Here is a 26,455-nt window from a genome sequence, read left to right on the forward strand (position 1 = left end):
TCAGTGCACCATTTCTTTTAAAGTATTAACTTGCATCAGAAAGCACTTTTAAAGCGTAAAACTTAAAAAAAAATATATTTGCCTACTATTTCCAATTAACCCTTATAAGACCTCAAAATGCAGAATTTTATATCCATTTTAGATAATTTCCTCCGGGGGAGTGACCCCCGGGCCCCTCTAAAGCTGGAGATATACTATATCCCACTTAAAAGGGAGCACTGCGTCACTCTCTTAATACCAGCCCCCTCTCTTTTAAGGTCAATTTAAAAAGGACAGCATGATTACACACAGTAATGAAAATGACACATAAAGAAGTAAAGAATGGCCTTGCGCATCACAGAAAACAGACAAAAACATGGGAGGGGGGAGGGCAATTAAAAATGTTGCTCCAAAAAAAAATCCTGCCCCCCCCCCCCAGGAACTCAGTCCTAAATCCGCTTATGAAAACAAATACTAAAGTGACGACCAGCAACAGGTTCTTGGGTCCAGCTAGGCTGGTCCTAGTCAATTTACAATCCCCAGTGAAGATCAATGGCCCTCTAAAAACTATCTACTCCCTTGCTCATTACCACCTCTTCTGGTAAGCTGTTCCAAGGTTCCACTACCCTGCTAAAATAATAATTTTTCCTAATATCCATGTTAGCCTGAGATTTAAATAGCTTAAAACAATGACCCCTTGTCCTGTTTTCAGTGCTAAACTTCAGCCCCATAAAATCTCATTTTAATAAATTTAAACAACTGAATCATGTCCCCTCGGTCTCTTCTTTGCTCAAGACTACATTTTTAGCATTAAGCCTGGAATCGTACTCTAAATGAGAAAGTACATTAGCCTTGTAGCCTGCCTTTGAACTTTTTCCAATGCATTAATATTTTTCTTAAGATAAGGAGACCAAAAATGAACAGCATACTCCAAATGAGGTCTTACCAAACTTCTATATAAGGGCAGAAGAACTCTTGATAACCCAAGCATCTTATTGGCTTTGTTACTAGCTATGCTGCATTGTTGACTAAACTTTAAATCCTGACTTATTAAGACGCCCAGATCAGCAACTTTTTCTGCCTGACGAATAACTGAACCTTATAAATAATAATTTGTACTTATTCCCACGCCCTAAATGTAGCACTTGACATTTCTCAACATTAACAGCTATACCCCTTTTATCAGCCCACTCCGTAATATGATCTAGATCCTCTTGCAGCTGATTTGCTTGTTTTTTATTATCTATAATCCCCATAACTTTGACATCATCAGGAAAACAATTCATGTTCCCAGAAATATTTTTATAAATATCGTTTATAAAAACAATGAACAAAACAGGCCCTAACACTGATCCTTGAGAAACCCTGCTTAAAACCTCACTCCATTTAGAATAATTTCCCCTTACAACCACCCTTTATTTCCTTCCGGTCAGCCATTTTTTTACCCAAATGAAAGTTTTCCCTCTTATTCCTATATCAACTGATTTCCTTAGAGCAACATGCGGTACCTTATCGAAAGCTTTTTGAAAATCAATGTAAACAACATCTACAGACTTCTTATTGTCTGAAGCCATGGTAACTTTATCATAGAAATGTAATAAATTAATTGCACAAGATTTATCTTTCCTAAAACCGTACTGCAAACTAGTAAATAGATTATCAGTCTCTTAAAAATTTACTACCTAAATTTTTATCAATGTTTCAAAAATTTTGCGAACCACCGAAGTTCCTTTACAACTATAACGATTTGGCTATGATTCTTGAGAAAATCAAGTATCAAAAACATTAATATGTGGATGGTTTGTGGAGACTTAAAAATACTAACTGCGTTGTTGGGCCAACAGGCAGGTTATACAAAACATCCCTACTTCTTATGCTTGTGAGACGTTCTGCTAGAGATCTTCATTGGACAAAAAATGACTGGTCACTTAGGGATGCCTTAATCCCTGGTGAGAATAACATAATTAGGTCGACCTTGGTACCACGTGAAACGGTTTTACTATCATTTCTGCATATTAAACTTGGGCTTTTGAAGCAGTTTGTAAAATCATTGGCAAAAGATGGGCAATGTTTTAAGTTCCCACAACTGTTGGCAGCCAAGTTGAAAGAGGGAGTTTTTATCGGCCCCGTCATACGAAAACTTAACGTTCTACTCTTTTCAGAAGCAATGAAAAAAAGAAAAATATACATAGGAATCCTTCAAAGACATTGTGCCTCTATTTTTGAGGAAAACTAAAGACCCTCTCTATAAAACCATTGTACAATGCATGTTGGCTGCATGCAAAGCTCCAGGTTTCAAGATGAGCTTAAAGGTCCATTTCTTCTCCTCACATCTCATCTATTTTCTAGAAACATTAGGAGCTTATAGTAAAGAGCTGGGTGAACGATTTCACCAGGATATATGTGATATCGAAAAATGCTACCAAGGAAAATTTAATGTAAATATGCTAGCTGACTACTGCTGGATGATTAAAGCAGGGAACGGAAAATAGAGAGCGAAATCGAGTTCGGAGGAACATCAAAGAGAAGAAGAAAATGTTTCACAGACAAAAAGAGTGAACACAGAATGTGAAATATATCATGAAAGAATTGTTTGTTTATTCTGAAGAATAATATGTTTAGTTTAATGTAATAAATTTAGTGTTTTTTCATTTCCATAATGATATTTTAAATATTTTGCACCTCTATTATTTTCTCAAAAGATTTCTTCTCTTTCGTACGTGATGGGGGGAAATGAATGTTACATTTGGATTCAGCATCCTCAAAAACATAAAGTTTACCAAAAATATGCCATGCAGCTGATTTTTTTTTGCAGACCTGTATAATTTAAGAAGCATCTTCCGAGTAATCAAAACTAATTAATTAACAGAAGAGAAAACCAGCATTTCCCTCCTCCTTTGCTTACCATTGGTATGAGCTGTTCCATTCTCTTGGGGTTTGAGCTTGGCGACTTTGGCATCAGTGCGCTCTTCGGAGATAGTCTGGATGTGCCCCGTTTCTCGGAGGGCCATCTCTCGACGAGTCTGTTCTTCGATTTCTAGTTGTATCTTGGCAGTGGCAGCTTGCTTCAGAGATGTATTATTAGTACCCACCATCTTTCCGAAAACACGAACCTAGAAAGCAGAGTGCATTAGACTGAGCGGACTAGATAGATAATTTTAATTGCGACTCATTTTCATAGAAAAAGTTGGAAAAAAAAATAAGTTTATTTTTATTTTTTTAATGGTGTATAGTTTGTAATAAATCAGCAAAAAAGACCACCAAAAGTCACGTGATTAACAGTATTCTGAAGGAAAAACGAAATACTCCTAATTACTCAGTCATCATGCGCGCCAGAAAAACAATTGAGAGAGTCAATCGACGTTGATTCAAGTTTTCCTTCAATTTTATAAATAAATTTCGATAAGGGGTGAAAATGCTATTAAAATGAACAAAAACTTAGAAATTCTGGTTGGAACTATTTTTAGTAACAAAAATGATATCAGATGGGATTTGCTCAAATTATCCTAAATACCAAATTCCATTGCGTTATGACCTTTAGAGCAGACTATACCCACAATAAAGCTATCATTCTCAATAACAGGTTGAAGTTCAAGAAACTGAATAAAAATATTAGTAATTTAAAGAAAGATTATCTTATTCGTTGGGGAAAAAAAAGTTTTCATTGCCTTGTTAGATCATAGTTTTATGTATGAAAAAAAAAATGTAACCACATGCAGTCTAGATATTCGCAACTCCAACGAACTATAGGGGGCACTGAAGTCACTGTCTAATGGCGGAATTGAAAACTAAAACAAACGCACATGGTAACGAACAAAATGCTAAAAGTGTTGTGATTTTTGTTCGGACGTATGATTTTTTCGCTTTATTCTTTTTAAATTAATTTTCAAAGTCTTGTTGATATTCTGACCCACGTAGAAAGAAATGAGAATTCAAGAAGCATTACTAAACGTCAAACATTAATGCAAAGTACGTAGTTCATAGTTCTAAGCAGCCATTTTCACGATGTTGAATTCGATATTTATCAATTCTTGATAAAACTAAATAATAATTGTGGCCTGACAAGAATAACAATTAATGCTAGAAAATTTAATATGACATTACAAATTATTACCAAAAGAAGATGATACTTCTTTGTTTTGCTTTGGCTAGCACTTGTTTTCCATTTGTAGCTGAGTTATTTCTCTTGAATTCCCGAATCGGTTAATTTAAAAATTTTCTGTTTCGATTTTTCTAATTTCTGAGTTACGATTTAATTGTGTCATGTTATGCAAATCATCAACAAAATTCTCACGGATATATGGTGGTAGTTTTCTTTTCAGTTGATTGACAATTATTTCTTTTTACTTATCGAATTCTGTAATCTTACTACCATTTTATTCCATTCATGATAAAAATTAAAAATGGTTTAACTAAAAACGCGAAATCTCGCCAAGGCTACTTTGCTCGCACAATACCAAAACTATAACCCTAAACAAATTTGGCGATACCTTTCAGCTGAGAATAAAAGGAATAAAGTAAATTCTTTCTCGGTTAAACATTTTTCATTTTGTTCTATGATAATATATTCAAGAAAATATTTTGCATACTGTCCATTCCAACTAAATGCTGCTGTAAAATATGGTAAGTTTAATTAATTTAAGATTTAAAAAAAACCCATATTCTTACAAATTCATACAAAACAATAAAATTTTTTACCTTGTATAACGTTATCCAAGTTTGTTAATCCAGTATTTTCGCTTTTACCAATTATTAAGGAAATAATGAAAACTAACATTATTTTGAGAAGCTCGAGAATACTACTAAGTGACGAATTAATTTCTGTAGCTGAAAGCAAACTAATACACATCGATTGCGTTAATAAATACTCAGAACAAACTGCCTGTGTTTACGTCAACAGACACACGTGGAACGCTTCATTTGCAGTTTTGTAAATCACCGCAAGGTAGCGTATTCGAGCGCTGGAGTTCCGAATAAGCAAAAATTCGAAAAATAAAAAACCAAAAATAAATCACCCAATAAAAGGCATTGCAAACAAAAAAAAAAAAAAAAGATTTAGAGAAGAGTCGTAAAACAAAAACTTGGGACAAGATAATGTGCATACATTTTGAATAGTATGAAAATTTACCTGGGAAGATTTCACTTGGCTTGGCTTAACGTAACTGTCATCTTCCCTGGGTGGAAGGCCTTTCTGTTTCCTGAGCTCTTCCTCACGATCTCTGGCCATCCTGATCTCCTTCTCCACGGCAGATTCTTTACCCAGTTTGAAAGTTTTCTCTTCAGAAACCGAAACAGGTGGCGAGGGCGATGTGGTGCCTCTCTGTCCAAAGACGCTGCTCACGCGGTACCCGGGCCCTGAGGGGGTGGGGCTATGTACTTCCTTCTGGGCTGGAGAGGGGCTCCGGGCCACGGGGCTCTTGGGGGGCACCGGACTCACCACTGGTGACAGGAGGGCCTGCTCTCGCATCACCCGCAGCTCCTCTTCCCGTTCTCTCATCTCTCGGATCTCCATGGCGATCTTTGTCTCAGTGGTGCAACTGCTGTAAGGTTGTTCCGTCTTCTGGACTCCGGGTATGATGCGTTTCACGCCTCCGGATTTGACGAACTGCTCGATTTCGGGGTTGCTGGTGGGTGTCTTGATGTCGCTGGTGGGACCGCTCGATTCTGTTGAAGATGGGCGGGAGTTGTGATCTTCAATACCTGTTGAGAGTAAACGAGATGTGAGTTTTATGAGCTAGGAGAGGCGCTGACTTTTGGAAGTCTCTAAGGGCACATTCACATATTTACGCGTAACGCCGGTTGAGAACTATTGGTTTAAGGGGAATCAGTATCCTAGATGCTTTCAAAAATTCGATTTTTTTTATTTTTAAATATTTTGAAACTCCATTTCAATACCTTTCTAATTATCAAACTTCTTGATCGTGCTCATATTAGAAGTAAGTCAAAATAAGCTTTAAAAAACTTAAACCTATTTTGATGAGGTATGATTTTCCCTTTAAATTGCAATATCTCGAAATGGTATTTTTGAAACTAAATGTTCCCTTTTCTCAGAAACTCAATTGTGTTAGGCTTTGAAATTTTTACAATCTATTCCATACATCTAATTGCATATACGGAAGTAAATTTTTTCTCGTATTCGAAAAATATTTTTTATAGAGCTGATTTTGTGTTGCAAAGTGGATTTTGTTTTTTGAAAAAAATACAGGGACTTACAAATTGGATTAAAAAAAAAACTGAGCTTTCTTTCTGAAAAATTTTACTTCTGTATAAAGAAAAGAGTCTATTTAAGGTACAGAAAAAATTGAGTAATTGTATCCTTAATAGAATTTCAGAAAAAGGTACATGAACCTGTGCAAATTAACATTGATGGTATAGGGGGTATTGACTCCCCTTAATATATATTACTCCCTCAGACTTATCAACAAACTACGGCATTATAAATTGGAAAAACAATTTTATTGAAACACAAAATTTAAATTATTGTTTCCAGGTTAGAAAGTTACTTGCCTTACGACTACTCTCATTAGTAACAGTTTAATCGTTCATTTTCACTCAATAAAAGGTTTTCTGTCGCTTTTCCGAATGGTTCTTTCACCCATAAGCTTACGTCTCCTGCATTGATAACGGTATTCTTTGTAACCTCAAAGCATGTGTATAAAATTAGTTTTAAACTTTTGTGTTTCGTTAACGATGTTTTCATCTATTTATTTTCAGCACAAAGGTATAGTTTTATTTTTTACTAGCGGTACCCGCACGGCTTTGCCCGTAGTTGAAAATTAAAAGGTCATTTGATTTGCCTGCATGTTTACAATTAAAGGATGATGAATTTCTCACCAATTTGCTATGTTCATTTCCTCGCCCATGTTACGGTTCCACGTTATGATAATTTCGTAATTTACTCTTCCACGTTATGATAATTTGCTGGGTAAAATGATCTTAAAATTGGAATAAAAAAGAACAAGATCGAATTTTTGAAAAATCGCTTCGAGGTGCACACCCTTATGTTACAAACTAATTCTGTGCCAAATTTCGTGAAAATCGGTCGAACGGTTTAGGCGCTATGCGCGTCACAGAGATATCCAGACAAACTTTGAGCTTTATTATTAGTAAAGACGTCAGTACAGTTAATTATTTAAATGGATAGCTGCGAATAGGCCAAAAACGCATGTGAGAAGAGCGTCATCTAGAATTTCCATACTAAGGCATTGCCACCCCTAAAAATTTTCAAGGTGGAAATGTGTCTCGGTGTATAATCGGCTCCATATGCCAGTTTTAATTATCATATTTTAATTCTTACATTGCTTGTGATAAAAGTTCGAGAACAAACTCATAATTTATAGTTTAATTCATATTGTAGCAATTAATGAAAAGTAATGAAACTGACTAGTTTTGCATTGCTTGCAAAAAGAAAATGAGATACTACATACCAGACTTAATAGGCTTAACATGTATAGCCTGGAGCAAAGGAGAGTCAGAGGGGACATGATTCAGTTATTTAAATTTATCAAAATGAAAGATGTAAATGGATTAAATTTTTGCGGGGAAAGCAGGACAAGGGGTCATTGTTTTAAGCTATTTAAATCTCAGGCTAACTTGGAAATCAGGAAAAACTACTACTTTAGCAGGGTCGTGGGCACTTGGAATAGCTTACCAGAAGAGGTGGTAATGAGCAAGGGAGTGGATAGCTTTAAGAGGGCCATTGATCTTCATTGGGGACTAATTAATTGACTAGGACCAGCCTAGCTGGGCCCAGTGCCTGTTGCTGGTCGTCACATTTGTATTTGTATTTGTACATTGAAATTACATAGGTTTTTCTCAGAATCAATACTGTCAGTAGTCGCATAAAATTCTTTCAAATATAATTGAAAAATGTTTCAAAAATCTTTTGGGAACAAAAGAAGTAGGTTATGTATCAATTTAAATTGATGTAAGTATTTAATCTAAACATACTTTTATTTTTATAGTTAACATTTTAACAAATTAAAAATGCTATCAACGTTATATTCTACTTAAAAGGATGTCTTCTATGTGCTAATTTATTTTGTTTAAAAGCTTGTTTTAAGAAATATTTTTACAATTCTGCGACCAGAGAAATCCTTAATGGGAAAACGTAATTCGCAACTCCAATAAACTATAGGGGGCGCTGCAGTAGTTTAATGGCGAATGAAAAAGGTAAAACAAAAAGATGCCGTAACTTATAACTTGCTTTGACGCTTAGTGAATGACAGTAATTTTTTATAGTGTTTGTGGGAATTTTTCTTTTCTATTCTTCAGAAATTACATTACACCACAAACTGTCTGAAGCCTGTAATTTACCCCAAAGGAAATACGTGGAATGGAATGTTTTACCCTTTTCTTTGGTATTGTTAATCACCGCAAGGTAGCGTATTCGAGCTCTGGAGTTGCGAATAGTGTTTTCAATTATTTTACCACCACTGTAAACGGTTTTTCCTGTAATTTTCAATTAATGACAATCAACCTAAAAGAAAATTATGAACCATAAGTTAATTTAGAAGAACATAAGAGTTCAAAGAAAATTTCTCACGTTTTGATACTGCTTTAACACTCCCATACTCCTTCACCCACAGGAGATTCAGTTCGCAATACTAGGGCAAGGGATTCTCTCAACTATTGTATTTTATGACAGTGATATTCATTAAAGACTAAAGAGGGCTCGCCATAAAGGTTTCCAGCATTGCACACAGCAGCCAGAGGTAATTTTACACTAATCAGGCCCAGAGCATAAGTGAATTTGACTGAAAGGCTCGCTGTAACACCTGCAAACTTACATAACATAATATTTCTCGTTATGAAGAACTGAACTAATTAAAACACTTTTTCATGTGCAATTTTTATCCTCATCGGGCCTACTATAACTAGCAGGACCTCTCGAAATTATTGAGACATTGTAAATATGCCACTGCACATTTTATTTTATTATATAAATACAGAGATTATTTAATTTAAACTTCACTTAAAAAAAAAACTTTAGATTTTCACGCTAGCGGTCACAAGGCTTATTTTATACTTTTTTTTTTTTTTTTTTGAGTCAATCAAGACTTCTTATTGGTTTTACTTTGCCATGCCTTGATATTTCTTAAATCTGTTGTCTATATGATTGGTTGATAGTGACTCCCATGATACATAACGTTATTTGTCGAGTGAACCTTCAGGTATTGCGATGTCGTGATGCCGCTAGTAGATAGCGAGTCAACTGATCCATTGTTTTTATCTATTTAGCAAAGTTTTTTGCAGACGATAAATATATTAGTTTTGTTTTATTTACTTATTTATTTAGTTATTTACTTTACAGACACTAAATATTTTTTTTTCATTCTTGGTTTTATTTATTTTCCATACATATATTTTTCAGAGGCTAAATCTTTTCTCATATTGTTGACTTTTTTTTTCTTTTTTGCAAACGTTATTTACCGCGGTTTTGTTGGAACGTGCAGTTTGGGAAGTTTAAATAAAACCATTTCCGTATTTCAAGTAAATACAAGCAGTGATTATTTTTGTCTTTTGCAAACATTACTTTCAAATGGGGTTTCTGAGAAATGTAAATGTTGTGTATATTTATTCAAGTACTACGAAATTAAAGCAGAGACGAGATCATTTGTGCATATTTTATTTTTAATGAATTTATTTTCTAATTCCTCGAAATATTTTTTTAACTTGGAAATGTATTTATCGCTATCTTGGTTGCGAAAAAAAGTGATTTAAATTCGTCAGAAACGAATTATATTTTCTTTTTCATTACTTTTTTTTTAAAACAGCCTAAAAACAAGTAGAAAATTTAACAAAATTGTTCTGAATTATATTTTTGCCGACATTTTTTTTCCTTGTTTAAAAAGGAATTGCGAGTAACATAGACTTGAAAATTCAAATCTTTAGTTCAAATCGCCAGTGGCCGGTAGACGCTTTTAGTTTAGTAGTAACTTCTTTTTTATATCATTAGTAGTTGACGTTTTTTTTCATAAACGCCTTTTTTTTTTTTTTTTTCAAAGAAGCAATTGGCAGATGAGAACTAACTACAACATTACACCTATGAACATTTATAGAAACGGAATAATTTAAGTTTGAGAAATAATATTACAAATACTTCTTTTTTTTTTTTGAGTGGAGGGTATATGATTTTCCCACCACTGGAGATATGGAATGCTTTGAGGCGAGTTTTTGCGTCAGAAACTAAGTGCGAGGAAATAGATATAACTTATTAAAAAATGTCAATGAAGTATTAAATTTCTGTGACCGGTAGAGTATTTTACTTGGTCACCAAAGAAAGACCAATGAAATTAATCAGTCGCCAGATAGCGAGTGATTAATTTCAGTTAAAGAGTAACATAACTTTTTACTTTTTTTTACATACAGTGGATCCCCAAAGTGTTCGTACACCTTGAAATTTTGTAGTAAAACCAAAATAACGCAAAACTGAATTCGAATATGAAGTCCAATTTTTTTTCACACCATTCCTATGCCATTCTGAATAAAACCCAGTAGTTTTTTCAAAATATTTCCAGATTTTATTTTTGAAATTTGTCAAAAAACGAAGAGAGAGAAAAAATACGCCACAAAAGTCATCGTACACTGAAATATTTTCGAGTAAATTCATGATTAAAATTATCATATGTGGTTTTTTTTATTATTTTTGCATTGTAATGACACTGTTAAGTCATTTGCCGTTAATTTTTTGTCTATTTATTCCCTAATATTCTGCTTATTATTTTTGAATGGTATGTATGCGTAGAAAACAACAAACACGATTCGAAATTTGATTTTTTTCTCTCACAGTAGCCATAAATTTGTTTGAAATGTCTCTAAATTAGGTAATTTATACCATTCTATAGTGAAGTGCTTGATAAAATGCTTTAAAGACAAGAATCGGATCGAAAACAAGGTAAGAAAAGGTCAACTGGCAAAGTTAACAAAGCGTGATCGGAGCTTTACAGTTAAAAAAAATTATGAAAAATACACATTTGAGTGATGAAAACGTTTCTGCAGAGTTGAATGAAACATTTTACGTTTAATTTTCACCTAAAATTGCTCGCCAAGTTCTCTGATTAGCTGGATTAAAAGGGGACCTCTTTCCACAGAAATTTTCTTGTTCATGCGAAAAACAGTAAGCTTACGCTTTCCGTCGTAATATCAATGATAAATAAGCTCAAAACGTTTTGGAACAACGTCTTACTTATAGATGAAAACAAATTCAACATTTTGGGTTAAATTGTTGTATAATTGTAAATAGAAGAAAAAATGAGGAATTTAATCTTAAGAACAGTTGAATCAGTTAATCAGAACGGTGAAGGTTTTCTTGTGTGAGGGTGCATTATAGCATCAGGACTTGGAATTTTGGAATTTTTTGATGAAATAATGAATCATACTGTTTGTTTAAATATTTTAAAAAATAATTTTAAACTATTAGCCCAAAATTTGGTAATTGGAAACAACTTTGTTTTTTATCAAGATAACGATAAGAAGCACCAAAAATTGTCCTTAAACTTAGAAATATCTCCTCAATCGCCAGATTTAAACTTAATGGAACTTATTTGGAGATATCTGGTATCTAGATTACGAAAATACACCATTGAAACGAAAAGCGAACTAGAAACATTAAGACTCGAAGTGTGACTGAACACTTACTCAGAAATTGCACAAAAAAGGAAAGAAAAAACAATGAAATATATTCCCAGACGTTTAAAAGCTGTTGTTGATACTGCATGATATTCTACTAAATAATAACTTTGTAAAAAGTTAGATTATTTACTAATTTTTTCACATTTTTTCAAAGTGTACGAAGACTTTTGTGAAATAAAATATCCGGCACTTTTTGGTTTTTGATTTTTTTTAAATTATGTTTTAATGTTTTATAAAAAATTGTCATGTAGTTTTGTTAAAAACATATCATAGATATTATAATAAAATACCTATTTCGAAATATTAATTCAAACCAATGGATAATGGCCTATTTCATTGAAAGTCGTAGGTGTACGAACATTTTTGGGAGCGACTGTATAAAGTTTTTTTTTTTTTTTTTTAATTATTATTTCATATATAGTGCTCAGCAGAACGGAACACTCTTTGCTCCCCATTTTTACACATCACACAGCTGATTTTACTTCATAAAAAGCTATAACTGATCAAAAATTTGTTCATTTTTAACTAAATAAAATATTTCTCTAGTTTTAGAATTAATTGCAATGAGATAAAGCCATTCTTTTTTTTTTTAAGCAATCACGATTGCTTATTGCTTTTATTTGACTGTTTTTGGCGTGCTATCATTTTATTTTCCCGCCAGCACCCTCTGCAGCATCACTGTCGACCGGTTCCTCACGATACTGCTCCTATAGCGAAAGCCGTCTCTAGGTTGCATCCGTGTCCTACTCATTCGCTTATACATACGCACACCTACACACAAACACATAAACACACATACGCAAACACATACACACACACAAACACATATACACACACATACACACAACTACCCACACATTCATGCTTGCACACAGACACAACACACAGGCCTACACACACATACCCCCTTACACACAAACACACACGCCTACATACACACACATACCCCCTTACACACAAACCACACGCCTACATACACACACACACACTCGTGATTGCGAAAAACATAATTTGAATTCAAAATGACAAAATTCAAATTAATTTTTCTTTCTTTTCTTTTTTTTTTCTTTTTTTTTAAGCAGTTAGAGTGACTCCATGATAAAATGTATAAAAAAGTGTTTATGAATATCGTAAGTAACTGAAATACCATTTGCGTGATTCACCGTCGTCTGCTCGAAACTAATAACGATCAGAAAAAACAAATTTCGCATTTCAGCAAAGGAAGAGAGAAAAAAAAAATCTTAAGTGTTTTCGCAGGAATCGAAATAGATAGCGAGTCAACTGATTCATTATTTTTATTTATTTAGTTAAGTTTTTCGCAGACGATAAATATATTAGTTCTGTTTTATTTATTTATTTATTTACCTTGCAGACGATAAACATTTTCGTTTCTTTCTTCCTTTTTCTTTCTTGATTTCATTTATTTTCCATGCATTTATTTTTCAGATGCTAAATCTTTTCGCGTCTTATTGTTGATTTTTTTTTCCTTTGTTTGCAAACGTTGTTTACCGGCGTTTTGCTGGAACTTAGTTTAGGAAGTTTAAATAAAACCATTTCCGTATTTCAAGTAAATAAAAACAGTTATTATTTTTGTCTTTTGCAAATATTATTTTCAAATGAGGTTTCTGAGAATTGTTGTGTATATTTAACAACGATCCGAAAAGACAAACTTCGCACATGAGCAAAAAAAGAGTAAAAACAAAAGTGTATCTCGCAGGCATCGAAAAGAAATTATTACGAAAAATAAAAACTCCTCGAGAAAAAAATTTGGTACATCAATCTCATTTACAGACCAAATAGTGACCGTGACACGAGAGTAACTGAACCACAAATGTCCTTAATTTAACCATGTAACTACTTGAGAAATTGTAGCACGATTTCATGAATGCAATGGTTTGAACAACTACAACAAGTATATTATTTCTCCACAATTAGTTGCAATCTGAAAAAATAATTGAAAATAAACTTCACTTTCTGCTTTAATCTACAAAGCGTGATTCGTTACGCCAACTCGATTCCGAAACTAATTAGCCAAATGGGCAAAAATGTATTCTTCCGCGTACCGTTGACATCAAGATCAATCTTACGATAAGTAGCAATCCGCTTTTAGTTTCTAATTAAAGCGATTAAATGCATTTAAATAAGAAATTTCCTTTCAGTGCTCTGAACAATTTTATCTGAAACAATTATTCAAGTCTAATGCTACCCAAATTTTTTAATGCAATTTATATATTTTTTACTAATGTAGTTTAATTATTCAAGAATCATTTAAAATGTATGAAGAATATTATTTATGCAGGTATTTTAAAGGTTAAGTTTTAAGAAGTTTGTTTGAACGATTCATACTAGAGCCAAAATTTTGAAAAGTTTACTTGATTATATGCAACAGATGTTTCATGAACTACTATATATGAGGCATTTAATATAAAAACCAACTCAATCTATACTTCTGCTTGGCTGCCAATCTGAAAACGCGGGGGTAGCAACAGCGCTTTACTAACAATAAATTACTTAACCATTTTATGATTGTATAGGCTAGCTAATGGTAAAAATGTGAGATTTCACATGAATTTAAATGAAATTTGAGTAGAAAATAAATATATGCAAGACGTTCCGGCCAAAAATAAACGAGTCTACTTTCCCGTATACCAACACCGACTTTCTAGCATCTGATCAATATTTTCTTTAATAGCTAAAAGTGTAAATTATTTCAAACATACGTTTTAACATTTTAAACTGATTTCTAAAAGCACAATATGCCTCTATCGTCTGATGAAATAGATACGTATAAATAAATAACGAGCAAATGTAGTACTGTCCGATCTTTTAACGCGAAACCTTACTAGAATTTGCGCATGCGTCAGGTCTCTTCTGATTTTATCAAAACAGGGGTGGTAGCAAGAAGAAAGTAACGAGCAGGCAAAAACACCCCTTTTTCAACTGGAGCCGTTCGCAGCTGCTAGTCACGGAATTCGAGAACAAACAGTAGTAGCATCTTTTAAGCAATGCAGCTGACATATTTTTTTAATAAAAATTTATTTTGTCGTTTTCAAAGTAAAAAAAAAGAAGTAAAAATAAAAAGCACATTAAAATAAATAAATTTTATTTAAAAAATGAATTAATAAATAAAACATAACAAATCGTTTTTTGCTATTACTTATGGGTAAAAAAAAGCACCTCTGGTTTTATTTGTTCCCTGTTGCCAAGAATTTGAAGAAAAAAAGAATACTTTAGATAATGAATAACTAAATAATAAAATGAACTTTTAAAGAAATAACCGTGGTATGCAAAGTAAACCGTCTGCACAGCTCTTTCTTTTGTTAAAAAATAAAGCACTCTAAATTTAATTCCCCCCCCCCCCCCGTTACCAAAAATAAAATTATTAAATTAAAACTTTAGAATGAAAATAAAAGCAAATCATCTCAACAATCATTGTTTCTCGGTAAAATAAAAAACAATTTGTTTTTTTTTTTCTTTCTTTCTTTGACTGTTACGGGAAAGTAGGCTAAAATGATTCCGATTTACTTCAAAGCAAGCTTGATCCAAATTGCTTTAATCTGTAAATAATTAGGTAATACGGATAATTTAAGAAAATAAACAAAAAAGGAAATCTCAATCGAAAAAAAATCTTTTGAACAAAAAATTACGTATGTAGAGGGATAAATATATTTTGGTCTCTCGTGGAAAAGTTTTTAAAATGGCTTGAGCTGGTTTTATTACTAAACGCTTCATACAACAGGCATTATTTTTCATAATCCGCATAATATTATCACTAAATTTAACTAAAGATCAACCATCCAACTTTCAAGTTTTGGTACAGTAAATCCAGTTCAAGATGACTCCGCTATAAAATTACTAAACTTAACTAAAATTCAAAACCATCCTTCCTAAACGAGTTTTGTCAAAAAGTTTAGCATAAAATGGACATTAAAATACTCATCATCAATGAAGAGCGTAAACATTAAAACTAGTTCCTAAAATGATACTGAATAAAGAAAATTGCCTCTGTTATAAAATTCGTCAAGAAATATCCTCTTACAATTTCTCTATTTAGCAAGGAGTAAAAGGTGCATCCATGAATCAACAAATAGCTTTGTTTTTTACGTATACACATGGATAAATTTTCTTTAATACTTATTTTTTAAGTCTTTAAGCATACATAAATGGCCCTATTGTATTTCATCTTCTTCTAGAACATATACGAAAGTTTTATTGTTAAAGTTACTTTAGCAACTTTTCAAATCAGGGCCAGCGAGAAGCCATGTCAGCCTAGTCGGAAACAAGGGACTTGGAATCGTAGAATACCTCAAGTTTTAGGATTGGAGGGGAGTTAGAGAAAGTAATGACAAGTGATACGCCTTAGCTCTCGGCGGCCCTGATTCTAATACTCTTTGAAGCAATATCTGATCACAATTCTGATTAAAAAAAAGCGGAAATGCATATCGTATGTCGCATTGTGTAAGGACAAAACTCTTCAAATGTTTATGAAACTAGTCAGTTTAAAGAAAAACAAACACTGATGCAATTTAGATTTATAATATGCCACAAGGAAAATAACAGCAAGAAAGATGTTTTCAAATAAACTCACATCCAAGCTTTTTTCCTCCAATATTTACATTAACTTTCTAAGATTTTGGTTTAAATCCCAAGCAAGAGAGCTATAAAAGAAACTTACGTATGCGTATCAAAATATTTTTACTTCCTTTTGCAAAAAAGGAAGTATTGTATTTTTGCGAAAAAAATTGACTAAAAAAGTGACTTTAATTTCCATTTTACTCACTCCCGAATGAATATTGAGTTTTTACTTCGACTGGACCACACGTGGATAAGAGAATAAGAATGTATAGACACGCGAATTATCCATTATAACGACTCCCGAGTTAATTACAACGAATTTTCTCGTGAGGACTGTATGTGCATATGTGCGGATGTACGTCGCATAACTCAAGAACGGTAAGTCCTAGAAAGTTGAAATTTGGTACTTAGACTCCTAGTGGGGTCTAGTTGTGCACCTTCCTTTTGGTTGCATTCGGCTGTTTTTAAAGAGGTCTTTTGCCTCTTTTTGGGGGGAAATCAATGTTAATTTCAATGTAAACAGAAGTGGTGTTATATTTTGACTGACACTTGGCAATATATCACCAGTCTTTTGGTTGCCAAGTTTTGTCGCCAACTTGGCAAAAAATTTGGCGTTTTTTTTTAAAATCTGTTTTAATTTGGCCCCTGTTGGTGATATTTAGAGAGTAAACTATTGAATCACATTAAAATTGCCCATAATGGGGAAATGACATTAAATTGGAGTAAAAGGAAGCCATGAGATGCACATATCAGCTCGTTTATTATAAAGCAAAGTGATGTATACGCAATAATGTCACTACGGTTGGGGAGGGGGGGGGGCTCTCATCCCTGGGTGAACGTCTTCTGTGGCATGACACCCATGAGAAATTTCATTATTTATCAAAAATACAGCGGTTCGAGAACGCTGAATCTTAATTTAAAAAAAAAAATAACAGGTGACATTAAACACTTTCCTAATTATTATGCTAAGTGTTTTGCTGTTTTGTTTAAAAAAAAAAACGCCATGATCAGTTCACGATTTTTTTTTAATTCAAATTTTTGCCGGTCCGTGGATTTAAAAAAATAGTAATAATAATAAATAAAACAAGAAGTTCCGTCCAGAACTAAATGAATCTACTTTCCCGTATACCAACATTAAGTTTCTAGTATCGAACTAATGTTCTTTTAATTAGATAAAACTAAAAATTATATTTAACATGCCCTTTTAACATTTTGAGCTGATTTCCAAAAACAATATGCCTCGCTCATCAAATGAATAAGATACGTAAAACATAAATATTTTAAAGATGCATTTTGTCTTTTTTCACATGATTTTTTCCTCTTGCTTTGCTTTGTATGGGAAAGTAGGCGAAAACGGGGTTGATAAACGTTGACGGTCTAAACATCTTTTTTAAAGTACTGTATTTTCATTGCTTCTCTCATCTTGAAAATTATCATCAGAAACCTATAGTTGGGGCAAACCTAACCTGGTAGCATCGAAAAACTGTAATTAGGATATGTCGTATAGCTGTAATTAATAGCCGACTACATATATTCTGCTTTACTTTACTAAAAAGAACAATCATCAGATAGTTTTTGCGTCATTGGTGTGGATATAACAGATTAGACTATTTCCTCAATATTGCTCAACCACAAGCCATACGGAGGGGAAATCATAGCAGGAAATATTGCAGCATGCTACAAGAACAGGTTTTCTGTAATATTTGATTGATGATCGTGTAGCGGTGCAGAAATTAACGTCAAGAAGTGCCACTGAGTGAGATTATTGCACGAATTTCAACTCGGAAGAATGTAGGGGAAAACTTTCATTTTAATGAAGCGTGATTGTAATACAAACATTCACTTCAGTTAACTTAAAATGGAACAAAATGCTGTTTTACTTATTTATTTCTTTTACTGAATCAAAATCGTATGTTAATAGTTGATGCATTACAAAAAAAAAAAAAATAAATAAATAAAAAAAAAAAAAAAATAAATAAAAAAATAAAAATAAAAAATAAAAGAAATATGAACAACACGCAGTTTTAAGCAGCATATATAATCCCATTTAGAACATGACAACTTTTTTAGTTAGGCAGGACCAGTTTTCTTTTTCCCAAACGAAGAGTAATTTTAATTCAAGGTACGTTTGTAAAAAAAAGTCAAAAATAATGCATCAGTTAACGAAAGAAATTAAAATTTGAAAGTTTTTGAAAATACAACCAATTATTTAATTTTTTTTTTGAATAAGTACTTCTACGCATATACAAAGAAATGATGACTAACCGTTAGAACACTATTTTTTGTTTTAAAAAATTAGCTAGGCTGTTGTATGAGAAAAAGATACTAATAACTTTTAATAGGATCTTCTAAGAAAATTATGAGCGTCGAATGTTAAAAAGCAAACTTTTAGTAGAAAAAATTAGTAACCATAAGTGCTAAATGTTAAACTTTTCAAATCATTTTGATATTTACAAGATAATTTAAAAAGTTATGGCACATGAAGTAGTTTTTTAAGTGAAAATTTTAATTGGTAATACTAGTAAGTAAACATGAAACCAATTGTTTTGTAAATATATCGTCGCTTCAGAGCAACAGTTAGATATTTAAGTGTTATTTCCGGGATTAGATATCTTACTGTTGCTCTGAGGCATCGATATAGAGAAACAAAGGGCCAGTAGAAGTAACTTTTAGTTCACCTGTGAGCATTTAAAAAAAGTTTACTGCGTTGGAAATTAAATAAACTGTTAGAAAAAAGGAACTCGTTTCTTCTTCGTTGTGGCAAGAACCAAATTCGCATTATCTCCCTTTAGTTTTATCATCATGAAGAAGGAAAAATACTTTCCTGGATTTAGTATTTCTTTCACTTCTATTTGTGTATAAATAAAAGGATTTTGATGCCACAGATGTTATCAGCATTAGCCTAGCAGCTATATCGTACGCCTTCAGAAAGAAGATCTGAACTGAAATCTTTTTAAGTAGTATTGGTTCAATAATAACTTTAATTAGAAGAAGTAAAAGATCTGTCTTCAAACAGTTATGCTAATGGGCAATAAAATATTACCCAAACTTTTTTGAAAGCATCAAATCAAAAATAAATGATAATTACTATGCATTGTAAAACATTTTGCGTAACCTTACTTCATAAATTCGGTGGCAGCTTAGCTGCCTCCACCACTCTGGAGTAACTTGACTGTTGTAAAGTGACACATCGCTTGTGGAAGCTTACACCATGGTCCCACTAAGGCCCCTATATATACGAGCCGACGCATCAGCTTTAGATTAGCCATTTTGGATCGGAGCGCGTGTTTGAGTTGGTTGTCTTTCTGGCGAGATATCGCGTTTGGTGATAGTTCACTGTGAGCAATTATTAGCGACACGTGAATTATCTTTACTAATAATAAAGCTGAAAGTCTCTTTGTCTGGATGTCCGGAGGATGTCTGGATGTTTAGATGCCTGGATCTCTGTGATGCGCATAGCGCCATGACCGTTCGCCCGATTTTCATGAAATTTGGCACAAAGTTAGTTTGTAACATGGGGGTGTGCACCTCGAAGCGATTTTTCGAAAATTTGACGTGGTTCTTTTTCTATTCTAAATTTAAGAACAAAATTATCATAAGACGGACGAGTAAATTACGAAATTATCATAACGTGGAACCGTAACATGGGCACAAGCCAATTGGTGAGATACGAAATCATCATAACGTGGAACCGTAACATGGGTACAAGCCAAATGGCGAGAAAATTCACCATACATTTTTTGTAAATATACAGGCGCACCAAAAGACCTTTTAATTTTTTTATTACGGGCAAAGTCGTGCGGGTACCACTAGTTTATTAAATAAAATTTTATTTTTGGTAAATTTGGCGAAATCCGAAACTTTGCTGTAGTAACCCTATTAGTGCAACAATGAAAAATCCGATCCAAAATGGCTAAACTAAAGCTGATGCGTCGATCCGGCTCTAGGTCCCACAAAATACACTTACGGGCCTTGACAATTTTTGACTTTTCTGTGTTAAACCAATGCAGCTCATGCATTCACCAATCAATGTCACCGTTTCAATGCAGCTCATGCATCCACCAATCATAATCAATGTTTCAAAGTGTTTATATTTTTGATTGGACGTCGCCCATTTTGACCGCAAGAGGCGCCACTGGGAACCCCTGTATCCACCTATCAATGGCAAAGTAATAAAAACAGGGGTGCCCTATAGCGCCCATGTATAGTTGCCATGGCTTTCAGAGATTGCCATGGCCTATAGGAATTAAGTGGGGCCACGGTTACACCATGGTAATGTAACTATAGCATAACGTCTCACTCATTTCTACGTAAGGTTACACCAGAATTTTCTATGTGCTTGCAGAGAAATAGCTTGAAAGGTCACATATTAGCAAAAATTAAGCTTTCACCTAACTTTCTTAAACGATTACTCATTTTTTAATTGTAAGTAGACTAAAACTTCAAGTTAACTATTCGATAGTTTAAATTATCCAGATAAATACATGAACAAGTAATAATTTTTTTCTATACATTTTAAATTGAAAACATGAAAATAAATTAGCAGGTTACAATGCTTGAAATTTCGTCATAACAGCATTAAAAAAAATCATCCAAGCCCAAATTTACAGCTCTGCTTTTCATTATTCGTTTATTCAATATTTATAAAGTTCATGCTTTCTCACCCCCCAACCAATATAAACCAGTTATTTATTTATTTTAATATACAAACAAAACATTTTTATTGCACTAAGAGGCCGATTTTTGTTTCGCAAATAAGAGTTCTCCTGCTTTGAGCCGACCGATTCTGATCCTTACACGCATGCGCTTTGAATTCTACTGAAACCATAGTGCCAGGTTGCTCCAACAACTTTGAGTTTTAAAAAAATGAAACTACACACTTCAGAATTCGTGTAACGTTACACCCATTAATGCAGGTAACCTTATAAAAAAATACAGTTTGTTGTCTGTGATGTCTAGTGGGAAAAAACATAGAAAGAGAACTCTGGTAGAAAATTCATTCAGACGTTTCCCCATTGCTATTTTATTAAATTTGAGAGCAAATGTAACTCTCTTAAGGGCAGGATCGAATAGTTTATGTAAGTACGACGTACTACATCCAATCAGTGTGTACGTGATAGAAACGTCCATACGACGTAACTACATCCACAAAACATATACCATATCCGTACGTTAATGAATGCAAAAAACTACCATCGTTTTTGAATTAACCGTAAAACGGGTTCCCTAGTTCTACCACGTGTACTGCAGACAAGCTGTCGCAAAGGGAATGTGGCGTTTGACAAGAAGCACAAGGAACTTATTTTTTTAGCTGAGTTGTTTATGCTTTTAATAATGAAGGTTCATTTGAATTTGCTATTCCGTAGAATGTGAACAGATAAAGTTGCTTTTGCTTTATACACTGTTAGGAAAACTCATAGTTGATGCTATATTATTTGTTTGTTTATTTATTTATTATTTTTTCATTTCAATTTTATGGCCTAGAATTCTTCGATACATTTTTAGATCTATATGGGATCTTCATATTTTATTCCTATGTTAGACTTTATTATGATTAAATTACTTCATTATACGAAAAGAGAAGGCCGATTGGTAGAAACTGAAATAAGTCTGATGACAGCAATGAGTTGTAAGTTTGTGCATTTATTATGTTTTTTTTTCTTTCTCTTTAGCGCTCTTTTCGTATGATACTGAATAAAAACCCGAAAAGATAGTCTAAAATGTTTGTAGAACTATAACGTTTTGAAAAATGGAGTAATCATCTATAGAAGATAAGAAATTTTGACTAGAAGAAATTTTTTTTCAAAGAGATAACAAAAAATAATGTTTCAAAACTACTTTTCTTGACTGCAAAAACTTTGTCAGAAACAAATTCAATGTTTTTTTTTTAATTCTTTAATTTTACTTTTAACATTCTTTTTCTCTTATTGTTTTATTAAATTAATTGTTTAGAATCGGTGTTTTTGACCCTCCCCCCTTTTTTTTTCTTTATGATTTCTAACACTTTTGTGCCCAGTTTCATTATGATTTTTAAGCGAAAATTATTTTGATATACAATTTTCTTATTTAGTTTGCTTTATTGCTGCTATTGCAAATATATGAAGTTATTGCGTTTCTAAAAAAACGTTTCAAAATAGTTTTTACTATTATTATTATTACAATCATCATTATCATTAGCATCAAAAGTTTAATTTTAGTCTATTTATATTACATTAATGTATAATTTTGTATACATACAGAAATTCAATGCTCAATCTCTCTTATGATGGCAAAGATTTAATTTCATCGAAATGATGAGAAAAATACTTGCAAATAACTGGAATTATAAAAACAAAAACTTAAACAATTCGTTTCTGAAATTTATAAGAAATAAATTACTTATTTTTATGTGAAAAACAAATGTTAAAGAAAACGATATTAAAGCACAAAGTGGGGAGAATTTTTTGCATATTCGTTTCTCCCGGCTACAAGAAATTTCAAAAACCATGTATGCAATATTTTTTTTTCAATTTCGTACTTTTATAGCATGGATTTTATCATTAATCTATCAGTTTAAAAATCCTGTATTATGTGCTACTTTTATAGGAAAATTTCTAACCGTTAAATTTATAATTTTATGCTAGACTTCAAATGAACAACTATTATAACGGACAAATTTTTGGATTTCACTAAGCATGAAATAAAACTTTTTTGCACACTTATTAGCTAACTTCTTATGATCTTGGTATTAATTATTGATAAACTATTTAAGGTAAGAAACTTATGATGTAATTTGTTAGTTTTAAGGTAGGCGAACACCCTAATTTTCGAGAAAAAAAACGATTTTGAGAAATTTAGAGAATCCAAGTGCTCTTCTTTCTAAATCCGCAATTGTTTTTTAAATCGGTAAATTATTGAGAAAACTAGAAGAAATTTACTAAACTTAAATGTACTGCTTATAACTGAAATTTATTTTTTCTTTCTTGATTTTCTCATAACCACGTTTTCAAGTTTTTATTTACGCCAACAGCTCTACCGAAAAAGTATTTACTCTAAAGATTTGAAACTTTGCAAACATGGTAATTGAGCACATTACTGTGATATAAACCACAAAAAGTTGATGTGCATGCAATATGTTTTTTTTTAAAATAATGATCAATTAAACTTAGACGGCAAAAAACACGTTTTTCGAGAGAAATTTTCAAACATTTTACACATAAAACCTGTTTTTAGTTAATTAGTTCCAAATTGGAGGGTCATATCACTCTCTGGTATCTCACGAAGAGATAGACACAAAAAGTTTTAAGAATAATGAAAAAGTGAATGCACTGGAAGTGTCAAGGTAATAGTAGTTTTATGCTAAAAATATGGCTTTTTTATTTTAAAAAAAACCGATCGAAAACTTTTTTTCAACAAATAAGTAGTCAAAATGTGTTAGTTATGTCATATTTAATAACCTTATAAAGTTTTAGAAAGGTGCATTGAATATTGAAGAAAAAAATATTTAGGATGTTCGCCCACCTTAAGACATATTAGTACATAATCACACAAAAATTTGCTGAATTCAAACAAACTAGCAATTTAGAAATAAATAAATACTTTTTTGCCAAGGGGTAACAGAAAAGAACCAACGTTTCATACCCCAAATATACATTTCAAAGGACCCTTTGAAACCCCGAAACTTGTGTATGCAGTAATCTGTATATTTGTGCTATAAAAAGTTGGTTCTTTCCTGTTATAACTAGTAATTATTAATTTCAATTGACTTTTCCGACTTTTTACAGTTATCTTCTTTATTAATAATAAAGCTGAAAGTCACTCTGTCTGGATACCTGTCCGGATCTATGTCTGTCTGTCAGGATCTCTGTGACGCGAATAGCCCCAAAACCGTTCGGCCAATTTTCATGAAATTTGGCACAGAATTAGTTTGTAGTATGGGGGTGTGCACCTCGAAGCGATTTTTCAAAAATTCAATTTCTTCTTTTTCCATACCAATTTTAAGAACATTTTCCCGAGCAAAATTATCATAAGATGGACGAGTAAATTACCAAGCTATCATAACGTGGAACCGTAACATGGGCAAGCCAATTGGCGAGAAATTCATCATACATTATTTGTAATATACAGGCAAACCAAAAGACTTTTTAATTTTCTACTACGGGCAAAGCCGTGCAGGTGCCACTAATTAGAAAATAAAATTCAAACAGATTTATATAAATGACCTACAGCTTCGAATCGTTTTAGCTTTATATTACACCATTTTTACAGTCACATATAGGGAAGACCAACAGGTGAATGAACACTGTCAATTTCATTTTCCAATATTCATAACATCGTTGAAAATTAGCATTTGCCACATGCCAGTAAAAACATTTTAATTGATACATGCTACAATTTTTAAAAAGTTAGGAGAACTTTCACGGTTCTAAGTAGTTTTCTTTGGGGGTTTGAAGTGAAGAATAGTGCACCAACCAAGTGAAAAAAACACCCCCCCCCCCCAGTCAGTGTTCAAACACAGCTGTTTCTAATCTTTTTCTTCTTAGAAATGTATAGAAGTACGTCACTACTGCCAATTCAGCTAAGAAAAATCTTTTGAAATTTAGTATCTGCGAAAATATTAAGAAGTGCTCATTCCCTAGTCGGTCTACCCTACGTAAATGTTTACAAATAAATGGGAACTGGGGATAGGAGACAATAGGAACATCATTTGGGTTTTAAACTAGTAAACGTAAGTGTAAAACATATGAAAAGGTCCTAAAACCTTAATTGAATCGTTTATTACAAAAACCAGTCAAGCGACAAAATTTCTAATTTTAGGAGAACATTTATATCACCATATTAAATTATTCAATGATGATTGCAATATTATTGTTTGTGATTGTTTATTAAAAGAAATATACTTGAATATTTATCCCTTTTAGTTTAAAACATTGTAATCTATATAGAAAAATTTTATTACAAAGGAAAAAATGCTTTTTCGAAATTTTAGAGTGAGTCGCTTGGCTTGTTTTTGAAATAAACTGTTCAATTATAGCTTGCTACATTAGAATTAAACCAAAAACTTGTATTTTTATCATTACTTTTCACGAAGAAAAAATCGCTTTATGTTTGAACATTTTAAAAAATGGAAGTAAAATGCAGTACTCACTTGTAGAAGAAATTTCTGGTTCATCAGCCATGTCTCGATCTTCAGATTGAGAAATGTCTTCCGAGCTATCCACTTGTGGTATGCATTCAGCCAACCGCACAAAACCGTCACCATCATCATCAACAGGATCAGGCACTTCGATACCTTTCACCTGGGCTTGGGCAAAAGCTTCCACTAGTTCCTGTTCATGACTTTTAACTGTTACTGAGGACGAAGTTGTGATCACCTCTTGGGTAATGATTTCCTGAACAGATTCGGAGACAACTTCATTTTTCTCATGAACCTCTGCACTCGATGAGACCTCACTGACTTCAGCAGCATTCTCAGTTGAATCAGGCTGGTCAACAACATCAACTTTCTCTGGCACAGTTTCTTCCGCTGGTACATCAGCTGTCTCAGAAGCAACAGGTGCTTCAGAGGCAACTTCAGTTTCCTTAGTAGATTTTACCTCCACTGTGGTAGAATCAGCAACTGATTCCGATGTTTCCTTCACCTCTTTCACAACAAGAGTTTGCTCTAATTTCGATGTATAGGTCTTTTCTTCGTTGTATTCTTCAGCATTGTCTTCTTCAAGAGAGTCGGCGCTGTTATTGTTGTCTTGGTCCGCATCGGAGTTGGGAATGCTAGATGAAACAGTTGATATGCCGTTTTCTACCGGCTTCTCTTGGATGTGGTTGGCGTTGCCATCATTTTCGCAATTATTGTTTTCGATGGGCTTCGCGAATCCATTCGAAATTTTTTGCTCCACTTTAGTTTCGCTTTCGCTCTTGGTTTCCGAAATCTTTTCTTCATTCTCCTCTTCCGAAAGAGGTTTAGAACTCTTCTGCTCAGTCACAGTAGAAGAGGGAGAAGATTGATTATCGTCGGCCATCATTCGTTTTTCCCAAAGATCTCTCAACTCTTCTCTATGTTCCAAAATTGATGTAGTGTCGACAACTGCTGCAAAGAAATAAAATATATTTTAGGAACATTATTTATTAAATAAGTAGTTTAAAGTAATTTAATACACGAAATAGTAGTTGAGTAAAAAAATAGTCTTGCTAAGTGTTATTCATCATTCTCTTTATTTAACTGACTGCCAATGCCTTTAAATCAATCTTCACTTCGATGAGTTTCTAAAACTTTGCTTTTATTTTATTA

At 32.9% G+C, this 26,455-nt stretch overlaps 1 protein-coding gene across 1 annotated transcript in view; it reads right to left on the reverse strand.

Annotated features, from left to right (window-relative positions):
- LOC129216642 (uncharacterized) overlaps positions 1–26,455 on the reverse strand; it is a 215,429-nt gene that overhangs the window by 12,478 nt on the left and 176,496 nt on the right. Inside the window, exons 2-4 of the mRNA XM_054850859.1 lie at positions 25,316–26,254; positions 5,108–5,679; positions 2,885–3,092 (exon numbers count right to left, since the gene is read on the reverse strand). Of these exons, the coding sequence (XP_054706834.1) occupies positions 2,885–3,092; positions 5,108–5,679; positions 25,316–26,254 (1,719 nt within the window). The remainder of the gene's footprint in view (positions 1–2,884; positions 3,093–5,107; positions 5,680–25,315; positions 26,255–26,455) is intronic.

This window comes from Uloborus diversus, chromosome 2, assembly GCF_026930045.1.
Source record: "Uloborus diversus isolate 005 chromosome 2, Udiv.v.3.1, whole genome shotgun sequence".
NCBI lineage: Eukaryota > Metazoa > Arthropoda > Arachnida > Araneae > Uloboridae > Uloborus > Uloborus diversus.